The sequence below is a fragment of the Phalacrocorax aristotelis genome, chromosome 18 (assembly GCF_949628215.1).
Source record: "Phalacrocorax aristotelis chromosome 18, bGulAri2.1, whole genome shotgun sequence".
NCBI lineage: Eukaryota > Metazoa > Chordata > Aves > Suliformes > Phalacrocoracidae > Phalacrocorax > Phalacrocorax aristotelis.
This window is the reverse complement of record NC_134293.1, coordinates 4,159,885-4,173,237: the sequence shown is the minus strand read 5'-3', so window position 1 is coordinate 4,173,237 and position 13,353 is coordinate 4,159,885. Positions and strand designations below refer to the sequence as shown.

The window sequence follows — 13,353 nt, the reverse complement described above, 5'->3', positions numbered from 1 at the left end:
CACTAGCATAGGTACACTTATGCGTACTACCACCGCTGCTTCAACCCCGCATAGCTTACCTTTTGTTAAGTAATATATAACATACTGTAAAATCCTAGTATAGGCTAAACAAGCTGTAGCATATCTCGGATGGTCAAAGCAAACCTAACTGCAAAGTGTTACAAGGTAATTGTCTTTGTGTCTGCTCAGCACCAACCTGTGCAAGGCTCCTGCTCAGAGAGCCGACAGCAAAATTCCACGTGTGGAGGGGCAAAAAGCAAGCACAGGAGGGAAAATGCCACAGACATCTTAAGGGGATGACTTGTCTTAATGGATTTTTGTCATTATTGAATTCAATCATGGGTAAAGGCCAAACTTCCCTACAACAGCCTGAAAATAAGAGCCCGTCTCTGTTTCAAGACCCATCAATAGGTACTTTCCGAAGGCTGCTACCTGCACCGGGCATTTGGCTTGGTGGGTGCTCAGCATTGCCGGATGCACAGAGAAGCGCTTGACCAAAAGTGCCCGAACTTCTGCCAAGAGCAGTGCCGGTCCTTCTGCACAGCCATGCCCGGGGTGACCTAGAGAGAGGGGGCCTTTGTACAGCCCTCGAGATGACTCCCGGTGCCAGAAGCGACCTGGCACAGGAGCACAGCTGAATCACAGCTGCAGCGATTACACTAATTGTCCGAGGGACAAAACAATTGCGCTTGTCTGACTGGTCAGGGCATGACGGGAGCCCGACACATTTTCTTTGTGAAAGCATTTGCCTTGAAGGAAATTTCCAAAACAAAGTCCCTTTAACTCCAAGCCTTCACAGACTTCTATCTGGCAAGTGCAATTTATTCTTTCTAAAAAGGAGACCTCTAAAAGAGATGTTACCCAGGAGAGCGAGATCTCACTGGTGTTAGCTTTCACCACCATCTGTGGTGGAGGTAACCCTGAATTTCCATTGCACTGTGATAGCAATTGAGGTCTCAGTTCCAACCATCTCCCTGAAAAACACCTAGGGTGCAGCCTAAGGTCCCTTTTCCTCGTCGCACCTCTGTTCCCTGTCAAATGGGACTGCCTGCCAGCCCCATGTGAGCCAGGCTCTCTGGCTGGAGCTGGAGAAAGGCCTGTCTTGAACTTGCTGGTGCACAAGCTGCGGAGGAAAATTGTGATTGCTCACACCGGGAGCTGCACCCACACTCGCAGATAGCCAATGCAGCACACAGAGCCATGCCTCTGACTCAGAAAGAGCTGCGCTTTGCACCACCTTCAGAAGCCAAAATAATCTGGATTGATGCACTGTTATAGGTGCTGGACTTGCTGCAGGTGCAAATCCAGCACCAACCAAGAGCCCCAGAGGCTCCATCAAGCTCCCACAGGTGCAAACAAAGCAAGGGACATTTCTCTGCTGTTGCCCCCAGGGGCTGTTGACAGCATTGAACATCACCACTACCAGCAAGGGGAAAATCCAGGGTTTTCTGGCTATTTCTTTAGGACTATAAATCAATGGCAAAACTGATGGAGAGAGGTGGCTCTGCCCCAGAGGGCTGCAGTGTTGGGGGGCTGGAGGACCCCACCAGTCTCCATGGTTGGCGGAACCTAGAACTGGCGTCCAGGCACCCCCATCACCTTGGTCACCCCAGGACATTTTGGTCCAAACAGAGCTCTGTGGCAGTCTTCCCTTCCTACCTGGTGCAAGTGAGGCCCCAGGGAAGGGAGAGGGGGTCTGTGTCCCATGGAGGAGGTGAGATTTAAGGATGAAGTGGACGGAGGCAGGGCAAGGGATGGCAGCAGGGATGGCGCAGCCAGCCAGGTGAGCACAGGCAGGATGATCAGCACGTAGTGAGGGCAAAGCAGAGCCCAGCTTCAATTTCACCTCTGAAGTGTGGTTTGGGATCAAGTTTGCAGAGGAGTAATCTTCCAAGGGAGCAGAGCACGTCAGAGAGGAAAGGACTTCTTTTCCTACACACTTCAGCATGTTTTAAAAGGCAACATAAGCTTGTGTTTAAGTCAGTTATATAAGTGTTGCTTTCCAAAAGATGAGTGGAGGAGTTACCTACACAAATGTTGACACAGGGAAAACTGCCATTGCCCTTCGCAAGAGAAAATCTATCCCCTCCTCGGACCAGGGAGGTGCAAGTACAGTGGCTGAGGATCTTGTTTGATTTTCAGTCTGGCTTCACAGTGGGTCAGCCATGGTACCTTTGCCATCAATAAAAGCTGCGGATGGAGCAGTGTGGCATTACAAAGAGCCCATTGTAACCACGTATTTCCACTTAAGAAGAGACTGGCAGCCCGTGTTTGATTAATGCCATTAGAAATGAGAGGCCATTATTTACCTTGTAATTTATTAGAGGTAGGCTTTCCAAAAGGGACTTCAAGTAGGCACCTAATTCTTATGGACTTTTAATTATAATTGAATACCTGGCTTCATTAGGCATCTCTGAAAACCCAATCTGAAATGATTTGGCAGGAAGAGAAAGCTTCTGAGCCTTAGGACAGGGTTTGTCCTTGGCAATTTTTTAAAGAGAGGATGCAAGATTTGCATGAACTGGAAGACTAACCTGTGGCTTTGGCAATTTGTAGACCACAGAGAAGGATCTGGCTGGCACAGCGACGGAGGCAGCCTTTGTAACGGGCAGTGAGAGTGCGCCACCATGCAAGACCCCGCTCATCTGCTGCGCAGAAGGCCTTGACCAGGACACCTTTAAAATTGTGAGACACTAAATAGAATTTAGCAATAGGAAGAGTCAGCAGCATCTCAGGTTCTTAAGAGAAAGGGAGCAAGGAAAACCTGGGAGTTTGGCAGACGGAGCAAAAAAGCAGGACAAGACACTTAGTTCTGTAGCTTTCTTCCGTGTCTGGAAGTTTTTACCGCATGATTAGTTTCCAGATATCTGGACATCACACTTTTGGTTTAAAACAAAACAAAACAACAAAAAACCACCGCAACAGAAAACCCCAAACAACAACAAAATAATCACATTTCACGTACACTGTTCGGTTTTTCAAAACAAGCACTGCTTTCACGTGACACCATGTGCTCCCTGGTTACGGTGGTTTGGTTCCTCTGCATCACTTGCCCTGCAGCCACAAAGCTCCATCTCATACCATCCTCCCCCACCGTGGGATACAACCTTCCCATTCCAGCTGCTTCGTGGCATAACCACACACAGCCCCAGTCACGGCCCGGTGCATGTAACAGACAAACAAAGACGGACGAATGGAAGGCACCCAGATGCAGCATTTGCTCCTGCGTCACATGCAAACATTTGCAACACATCCCAGGTTTGGCCACAGGAAGAAACAGCGTGAGAAAAGCAGTAAAGCAGTTCCCGTTCCCCCTCCCTGCAGAATGACAGCTCTTTTGTAGCCTGAAGTTTCTCTCTTTCACCCTACAATGTTAAAAAGGAATTCCCAGTCTTGGAAACCCCCCCCAATTCCCTCTCCACGTCACCTTCGACGTGCTTCGCCCAGGCTGTCGCCCAACCTTGGGACATGCAGGAACGACTGCTGCAGAGCGATGGGAGTTCCTGACAGAGGTCCTGCTGGAGACCCCTCTCAGCTCCCCCACAGGGAGACACTCACCAAAACACAAGGTGCCTTCAGTGCTTTCCCAGCCAGCTATTCGATACTAATCCGTTTATTTAGCAAAAAGGAATGTCTGAGATCTGGATTTACAGCGCTGAACACCTATGCCAACACTTTTTCTTTACAGTGCAAGGAACTTTTCAGACCCTTCAAGAAGTCACTTAGGAAACTGCATTTGCCCCAGCACCTCCCCACAGCGAAAAAATTGAAGCACAGGAAGGAAAGCTTAACCGTAATTGGGGACCGCATCGATCTGTTTCTCCAGCAGTACTGCAGAGTCTCGGAAGTCAAGCACTGGCACAAGTAAGGGTCTCCTCTTACCCACCAGCAGTGGTACCGCACTGGTGATGCTCCCAGCGAGACTCGCTCCTGCCCCTGCTGCTCCCAGCAGGCATTTAAACACCTAATTTGGCCCTATATTTCCAGGCACTGGAAATGAGATTGGGCCTTGTCTTCAGAAGGCTTGTATAGCTTGCTCTAACTGCTGAGTGCTCACAGAGTTTGCAGGTACTGCTAGCAGAGGCCACGTGTTACTTCTGCCCAGAGCAAGGCCAATTTTGATGTGCTGTCCATCAGCAACATCCCTTTGCAAGTAAAGGGGCTCCTATGTGGCCACGTGACTTAATGGATAATCCTTCCTATGCTTAAGAAACAGCAATTATTTAAAATTTCATAAGCTTTGGGAAGAGAAAAAAAAGGGGGGGGGGGGGAAGGAGAGAAAGAAAAGCTGCGCAAAGGGTATGTCAGTGGTTACACTTGCTATGCCAGAGCTGGGGGGCAGAATGAGGAAGAGGAGGAAGTTTGTACTCACATGCACAATCTACGTGTCTTTCTTTTCCTAAGGATGTTATGGCAGTTTGTCTCCCTCTTCTCAGAGGTGGATGCAAAGCAGCTGCAGAAACTGTATAAATACATCAAGAACAATCAAATGGATAAGTTTCTGGTAAGCAAACAAGAAAGTTAATCCCCCACAAGGTGTTCCTGCTGTGCTAACTTTAAGGGGATAACTATACCGTGCAACTTACATGGGTTGATCAATGTCAAAACCTGCTACCCAGAAGCCTGTTTATCAAAAGGCCATGAGTCCTGCAGATCTCGCCAGTTCCTACCATAGCACAGGCACTGAGCGACGCGACAGCCAGTAGCTTTCCCAGGCTAGCTCTGGGAAGCTGAGCTCGTGTCCCCAGCCCTGCAGTTTACAATTTTCAGAGCTCTTAACTGATCTCACGTTTCCAGTCATGCTTTACAGACCAAATCTGATCCATAGTTTTATCTGACGATATAAAAGTTAAGCGTTGAATCAAGCAACTAGTTCAGGTAAAGCCTTTGCTTGCCAAAGCTCACTGCTGTGCCTCACCGTCAGCTACAGAAGGAAACTGTGATGAACAGTGTCCCAAGAACATTGACTCCAAAGGGTTAACCCATTTAAGTACACTCATAGCTAACCATAAACATATCTCCTGAGCAAAGGCTCACTACACCAGGAAGTTCAAAGGTCCACAAGAAACACATACTTTAAGAAGTTTATTAAAAAGAAATTAAAAACAGGTCTACAATTAAAAGAAAAAAAATGAATCAACTAGGAAATTGCTTGGATTAAATTAGAAAACAGTGGCTGGCAAGACCTCGTTGGGTTACTGGAGCACTGCTTGCTTTGCATTAAAAAGGGAGCTGTGGTCATCTGATAGCTGGCAGTGATAAGGCCATAAATAAGTTTGAGGCCGCAGGTAAACAGCTGTCTCCTCCAGTTAGAGAGGAAGGGGGAAGCCGGCCACGTTGTTTCTGCTTTTAGTTTATGGAGAAGCAAAACCATTTATTTATTTTTAAGGTTCTAAAAAGATTTGCCAAAAAGGAGAAAAATCAAACCTATTGTAAAATAAAAAACCCCAAACAAATTCCTGTCGCTATAGCACGAGACGCCCGAGACTAATTGGGAGATATTAAAAAAAGCAACTGGCAGCTCCAGCAGGCAGGCAGCAATGGGCGTTCTTGTTCCCTTGCACTCACGAGCACTGTGGAGGGTGACTTGAGTTCCATTTCCAGCACGGCCCTTCTCAGAGCCTCGGCCAAGCCCAGGACATGACCTCAGCTTAGGACAAGCCCTGCTGCTCCCGCAGGGCGCGTGGCTGAGGGTAGCTCCCTCAAACAAGTACTAAAAAGCAAGTAACCCCACTAAACACCTTCCCGTCCTCTTGCTCCCCTACATAAAACACGCAACCAAACCACACAATTCCACATCTTCCTTCCCAAGGGGGGGATGGGGGGGGAAGGAAGAAACCAAATAGTGAGTGACAAGCATTAGTCACGCTGCGTCGTGCGCTATCAGGATGCACCGGCACGTGCCGAGGAGCATGCACCAGCCTGCAGCCAGCAAGAGCCTGCTGGCTACGGCTGCGCAGCGCTGGGGGCGAGGCTGCCTCCAAAAAGGCCGACAGAAGAAGCGACAAATTCTGCCATTACGTAACTGCTGATAAATGCCTTTTGTTATGCAAGACAAGTGGGAGAAAAAAAATAAGCATCTTTGCCCTTTGTGGGAAGGGAACAGCAGTCGGCTCCCCGCTAGAGCATAAACAACAGGCTGCCCATCCGGCGGGGGCGACCGGCACGCTCCCTGCAACAGAAATAGATTATTTGGAAACGCCTCATTATTTACATGAGTGAGCATAAAAATACAGAATCAATATGTAATTAGTAAACAATTGAGGTTGTCAGCATAGTAATTTGATAATTTTGTGTTTTCTTAAAGGAGAGAGGCTAGCAAGCAGCCACCCGCTAGCCTTGGTCACCAGTCATCTTAAAATTAGGGGTCTGTGTCCCCTTCCTTCACATTTGGGCTTTTAGGCTTTTTATTATTATTGTTATGAAAAAAAACCCACAACCACATTTGAATTTAAACACTGGTCCCAGTTCTCTGCTTTTAGACCTACTGAAAATGCCAGACCAAACTCCACTTCTCTACTAAGAGCTAGAACAGAAAATCATTTTCCTTTGGCAATCTGCCGGCTCCTGTACACGGCTGAAAGCTGTAGAAATCAGCCCCATGTCTCAGCCTGAGTACAGAAGTAAGTTTTCTGAGCTATTAGAGGCTCTGGAAGTTCAGGTTTGTTTTGGGTTTTTTATTAAATTCAAACAGCATGACCGTTGGACACACAAAAATTATTTTCTCTGGGATTGCCCAGAAGGATGCGCAGCTCAGGCGGCCGCTCTCTGTCCGGCTCCCTGGTTCCACCCCACAACCCTTCGGATGTTCAGCGCAGGGACCCAACGCCACCCTCCCGGCACACAGAGTGCCATAAAGCGACAGTGACATCCAGCGGCAGCGCACGCCCGGCCGCAGCACCCCCACGCGCGGCAGTGGGGCTGAGCAGCACCCCCGCCCCATGGCACACACACCTGAGCCTTGGTTCAAACGCAGCCACCAAACGGCACCGTCACCTACTGGCCATCTCCCCGAAGCGCCTGAAAAATGACAGGCCTTGCACTAGTGTGCCGAGATGGGTTCTTGCTTTAAAACACAGACTTTAGGTGCTTGGACAGACTGGGCTGGGCATCTGCACAGGGAAACAGAGACCGCACAGAAAACAGGGCTTTGCGGAGGCCAGCAGGGCTTGCTGCTGGGTGGGATGGAGCCTTGGACCTCAGCTGCGAGGAACAAACTTCGCAGGGCAAGGATGTGTGCAGACAGTACAGTCACTTCTCAGGTCATTGCTGCTGCCACCCAACAGCACCCTGGTTAAGCAAGAGTTACTGCCCAAGCATGAGTCAATGTGTGTTATTTGCTCATATAAATATCTTTTAAAGAGTTTTTGTTTGGGTTTTGTTTTTTTTTTTTTAAGCAATTATGCTGTCCTTCAGAAAACCCAGATTCAGTTCCAGGACTCGAAGAAAAGAAACTGAAGCAGCTTTACATCAGCTGGGGTCTCTGCAGAGATACAAGAGACCTGCAGGAACACCCAGGTCAAAGAGACAGTCACCACCAACACACCCAAAGAAGTCACCACCCAGCAGCAAGAATGACGGATGAGAGGTACTCACATAGGCAATTTCATATAGTCACCAAGCAGGAAAAGCATTTTCCTGCTCAAGCCATCTACTCTTGGCATTTTTGCAAAAAGATCAGCAGGTGAAGACGTGATCAGTGGTGGAGCTAGAGGAGTTGGGCAGGTTGAACTGCTTGTCTCAGAAGAGACATGGAATAGGAAAAACAGGAGCAAGAGAAGCTACTACAGCATAATGGTTGCAGAGTCTGGTTGGAGGTCTGTAACCAGTGGTGTTCCCCTGGGGTCTGGGCTGGGTCTGGTCCTGTTCAACGTATTCATCAGTGACCTGGGCAAAAGGACAGAGCATCCCCTCAGCAAGTTTGCTGGTGATATAGAACTGGGAGGAGCGGCTGATACACCAGAGGCCGTGCTGGCATCCAGCGAGAGCTGGACAGGCTGCAGAGCTGGGCCCAGGGGAACCTCAGGGAATCCAACAGGAACAAGTGCGAGGCCCTGCCCCTGGGGAGGAACAACCCCCCGCACCAGCACAGGCTGGGGGGGACCTGCTGGAGAGCGGCTCTGCTGAGAGGCCCTGGGGGTGCTGGGGGGCAGCGAGGTGACCCTGAGCCAGCACCGGGCCCTTGGGGCCAAGGGCGCCAGCGGTGTCCTGGGGTGCATGGAAAGGAGTGTGGCCAGCAGGGCGAGGGAGGTTCTCCTCCCCCTCTGCTCTGCCCCCGTGAGGGTAGCCTCACTAGGAGTGCTGCGTCCAGTTCTGGGTCTCCCAGTTCAGGAAAGACAGGGAACTGCTGGGGAGTCCAGCAGAAAGCTACAAAGATAATCAGGAGACTTTCCTCTTGTGAGGGAAGGCTGAGAGACCTGGGTCTGCTCAGCCTGGACAAGAGAAGCCTGAGGGGGGATCTCACCAGTGCTTATAAATATCTGAGGGGTGGGTGTCAGGGGGATGGGGCCGGGCTCTTTCCAGTGGTGCCCAACGCCAGGCCAAGGGGCAACGGGCACAAGCTGGAACACGGGAATTTCCACCTGAACATGAGGACAAACCCCTTCCCTGTGCGGGTGCCAGAGCAGGGGCACAGGCTGCCCAGAGAGGCTGTGGGGTCCCTTCCCTGGAGACATTCACACCCCGCCTGGACGCGGCCCTGTGCCCCTGCTCTGGCTGTGCCTGCTCAAGCAGGGGGTGGGACGGGGTGAGCTCCAGAGGGCCCTTCCAACCCCCGCCAGTCTGTGATAAGGCAGTAGAAAGGAAGAAGACATGCCTTTGCTGGCCCAGGTCAGCTGGCATTAATTAGCATGTCTTTACACAGCAATCTGGATGCTCAAAACATACTTGTGGTTTGCCTTTGGGCCCACCCTAGCAAAGCTACCACGCTTGTCTCCTGGAGCAAAAATGCAGACCAACCTGTAGCAGGTGTGTTTGCTACCCAGACTCACTGGCAGCCTGTTTACTCCCACCAGCACTCCGGCATACGCAAACCCCAAAGGAGGAATGAAAAAGGGACATTAGAAGCAATTACTGATGAGACCGGCTTTGCCACAAACAGGTGCCACAGTGTGCCTGTGGAAGGAGAATTTGTCCCACGTAAGCCTATTTTCAAGCTGCTAAAATGCAATCACATGTCCTGTGGGAGTTCTCATGCACTCATAACCATCTTGCTTTTCATGTCTTTTCTCCCCAGCCTCTCTATTTACCTCTAAAAAAAGTCCAATCTGGTATGTAACAGCTCTGAGGGAGCACTAAAAAATCCAAATTGATAAACTAAAAGTCAAAAAACAAGAGCTAGCTAGACAGCGTGATCTGGGAGGCTGAGTAGGAGTCCCACACTAACCCGCCGGCTGTGTGGCTCCAGGCAATCCTCCTCCGCTTGTCTGCTCCCCTCTAAGAATGGGGAAAATATCACCCAACCAATTCTTACGTAGATAAATGCACCAGAAACACAAAGTGCGTGAAACACTAAAAATTAGTGCAAGTGAAACATAATGAACATAGCAAGGGTTGGGGATTGCTGGTGGCTTGAGGGCCTGGGTGACAAGCCATCATGAGCAGCCCCTGTTCCTAACATACCCCTGGTGCCAGCGTATTTGGGGAACTGAACCATCTGCGAATCCCCCCAGTAAAGCCCCCCAGGGACAGCGTGGGCCTATTAGTATCAGCTCCTGTAGGAGATACAGCTTCTCAGAGGAGTTACGCCTTCCATTTACTTTGTTTTTTTTATTTTTAAGGTTCTCACGGACAACTTCAGAGGTCAACAGAAAGGCAGAAATCAACAGCATCACCACCTGAACAAAAAGCAGGGAATAAAGACAGTCTTCATGGTTTGCCAAAGCCACAAAACACTGAAATACTTGCAGCATCATAGCAACAAGCTTCCACCCAAGGAAAATGAAAATTATGCTATTTTAAACCATGTGATCTTATTTATTATTGGTCTGGAGTTTCCTAACGGCTGTGCACCAGCATCGAGACTTGATCAAGGATGTGTAAATACCAGACCTACCTTTACTACAGCATTCTTTTTGTATAAACACCAATAATGGAAGAGCAGCGTCTGTAAGGAAATGGGCAGCTGCTCCTTTCCTTGCTAGGGCAGAAATCTGCTTCTGACGAGGGCAGGGTCTGTCCCCCACTCATTTCTACTCAAACATACACACGCGCACGCGTGCGCAATCCCTCCACGTGGTCAGCAGCCGTACTGACCGGGGAGGAGAGACCCAAGGAGGAAGGGAAGAGACTGGTGTACGGAATATATCCTGGTAAAGAAAAAAGTTTCAGAACTTTTACACATACACTTGTTTTAGGCAAATAACAGCCGTGAGCCCGTACACACATCAATGTTCTCGGCAGATGCAGGAGCTGCCGCCCATTGATCCAGACTGGAGACCGCCGTAGTCCTGTTTGCTGCTGCAGGAAGCGGCTCATCTGAGAGCTAACGCTTCAGGGCAGAAACAGTGAGAAGTGAAAATAGTAACAAAACTGGCTGGTTTGTGCTTTAGGGATGGCTAGATTTGATTTACAGTGGAATCCAGGTTTTAAGAAAACGTCAGAAAACATCAATAGCTTGGGCATGGAAACCTTTTAGTCTGACCAGTAAAAACCCAAAGATCCTTCCTTCCTCTATGCTAAAAATCAGACAGTTGGGGTAGGGGCTTCGTTATTGTCTTCAGATCTGAACCCAAGCAAGGAACACCCCTCCTAGATCCCTTTGGAAGAGCAAATAACACAGGCCATTATTAGAATCTAGACAACAGACTTCCTTTTTAAATTGCCATCTTGGATCAAATCCACAGACCTCGGCAAGAGAGCGAAGTCCCTGGCTGTGCCCCCCCGCAGAGGCACCGCTGCCAATTGTACACAGAAGATTGTTCCCGAGAGGTTGCAAAGGAGGATGTTGTGCGTTGCCTTCACTGGGCAACAGAATCGGCTTCGTGCATTAGGTTTCATTGCGCATAAGAGCAGATGCTCGTGTGGCGCAGACCTGGTTCAGCAGCAGAACACAAGCAATTTTCATAGAATAAGAAACTATTTCAGCTAAAGGTTTTGAGCTTTCTCCATAGCACACACTCTATAAACCAAAGGTAGTAGCGCATGTAGCTGCATCAGAAAAATACTGTATGCCCTCAAAATGTCACACTTAAGACAGAACTGAGCAAGATTAAAGCCTCCTGAAGACTTGGATTATTCTACGTTTTTTCCAATAGGATTTGAGGTGACTTAGGAGTGACAGGAAAGCTCTCTAGGAAAACTGAGCTCTGCCAGAAGTAACCTCACAGTTTCCTGACGCAAAGACACGGACCAAGAGAAAAGATTTCACCTTCAGAGGTCCCTGCTCTAAATACATGATGAGAAAACCTTTGGTATAAACTACAGGATGCACCAGTGCCACTCATGCAACGTCACAGGGATTGCTTTCTCCTGCTGTTTAATTTTGGAAGCTGGCAAGCAGCGGTGCTACCACAGCCGACTTGCACAACTGCACGGCTTGTAGCGCTCAGTCTGCGTTTCCTAACTCAGGCTGTTTGCTCTTTTCAATATAAACGGAGCATCAGGGGATTCACAGAAGTGTTGCACAACCTCAGCTTTGGCTTTTAAAGCAAGTAAGATTTTCATGCATTTTATAAAGCATCGATGCGTAACGTAGAACTGAAGAAAGAAAAGAGAGAGACGCTAAACCCCATTTACTGCCGAAGCACAAGCCTGAAGAGATGCAAGCGGAGGCCACTATTGATAGTTAAGGTCAGGGGAGTAAAACACACACTTTGGGCCATAGGAAGCAAAAACTTTGTTCAGTGGGAAACAAAAGATGTCAGGAATAAGCTGAACTTGTGCTGCTCATGGCAGCCGGTCACGCCGGGACGGACATCCCCAGGGCAGGAACCACCCCTGTCAGAGGGGCACTAGACTTTCTGCCAGCCAGGAAGAGCTCCCTGTGCTTCAGGAAATCCAAAGGAACGTTTCTCTTAATGCTTAAAAAAAACCCCAAACCACCCGCAAACAAACTGGCCTCCCTCCAGCAGCTCGCCTCAAGCTGGTTCTACGGGAATTGTGGTCACGTCTCGCCAGCGTGAGGAAGAGCGCGATCCTTGCCGATGTCAGGGTTTTGGACTTTGCTCAGACTAACCAGGGCAAGAAAGGCATTACCGGGAGGCAGCTTTTACCCAGCTCGATTTGTTACCTCCCCAGAAGTCAGCAATACAGCCTCATACCTCTGTTTTCAACACCAGGTTACCTTTACCTGGGCAAGAACAGTTTGGGATTTTCTTGTTAATTCTTCCTTCATGCCAGCCGAAGCGAACAGACTTTTTACTGAGTCCCCTGTTGTTGGTTTGTGCTTGGTAGTTTGGCTTCAGCACTCCCAAAACATCAACGTTTCCCTGGGGAAAAGGGAAAGAATTGAGAAAGCTACAGAAACACACGCAAACGCCCAGGGACTTGCATCTTTCACCCATTTACATTTGCACGGATATGACCTATCCAGCTCCGCAACCCCCGCGGGCACTGCCACAGCCCTGATGCCTTGAGCCTCGCCTCCTCTGGAGTCGCCCTTGTTTTACAAAAGATGAACCTGGCACAGCGACCCAACCTGGGCTCCTCAGGCAGCACCCTGCCGCTGCGCTCACCCTCCTCACAGCTGGACCAGGGTTTGAAGGCATTTCTCACTTGGAAAATGAAATCACAGACCTGTGAAACGAGGAGACCTCTGCCTGAGCCCAGCACACAACTGGAGGTTTATAGGTCATATACAGGCAAACTGAAGACAAATGACTCTGAAACCTGATAATTTAAAAATAAAAGCTCCTGGAAATGTTGATTTCCAGCCCTTCCTGTGCACAGGCAGCCACACGAAACGCTTTCATGCAGCAGCTGCTCGCTTGCACAACAGCATTTGTCTTCCTGTGGCTCCTTCAGGGGAACAAAGACCAACAGAGAGGGAAGGACCCACATCTGACAGCTATCGAGGGCTCCCACCCTCCCGTGGTTCACACTTCACAGGTAGCCGACAGGCTCAGCCAGCCACCGCCGCAGCTCACACCCGTCTGTAGAGATTTGCCCACAGAGGCCAGTATTAACATCTTTGTACTCGCAAGAGTGTCTGAGTATTAAGGATTACAGCAAGAGCCCAGGAGAACATGGAGCTCCTGGCACGTGGAGGGCAGCAAAGGTAAAAGCCTCCAGAAGTGCCGTTAAGAACGAGAAATAACTTTGTTTTCTCCTGGAAATGCTCTCAAACTGCCCCAATTCCAGTGAAACGTGGAAGCTCAGGAGAAAAAGGGTTTCCCTGGATCTGGACAGCACTAC

General features: G+C 49.3%; 1 protein-coding gene across 1 annotated transcript; it reads left to right on the top strand.

Annotated features, from left to right (window-relative positions):
• Window positions 1-1,705: 1,705 nt before the first annotated feature.
• Window positions 1,706-10,446, top strand: CHCT1 (CHD1 helical C-terminal domain containing 1). Its single transcript, XM_075113552.1, has 6 exons — window positions 1,706-1,783; window positions 2,557-2,685; window positions 3,689-3,864; window positions 4,405-4,504; window positions 7,398-7,588; window positions 10,356-10,446. Exons 1-6 carry the CDS (start codon window positions 1,706-1,708, stop codon window positions 10,444-10,446), a joined length of 765 nt encoding a protein of 254 aa, XP_074969653.1.
• The last annotated feature ends 2,907 nt before the right edge of the window (window positions 10,447-13,353 follow it).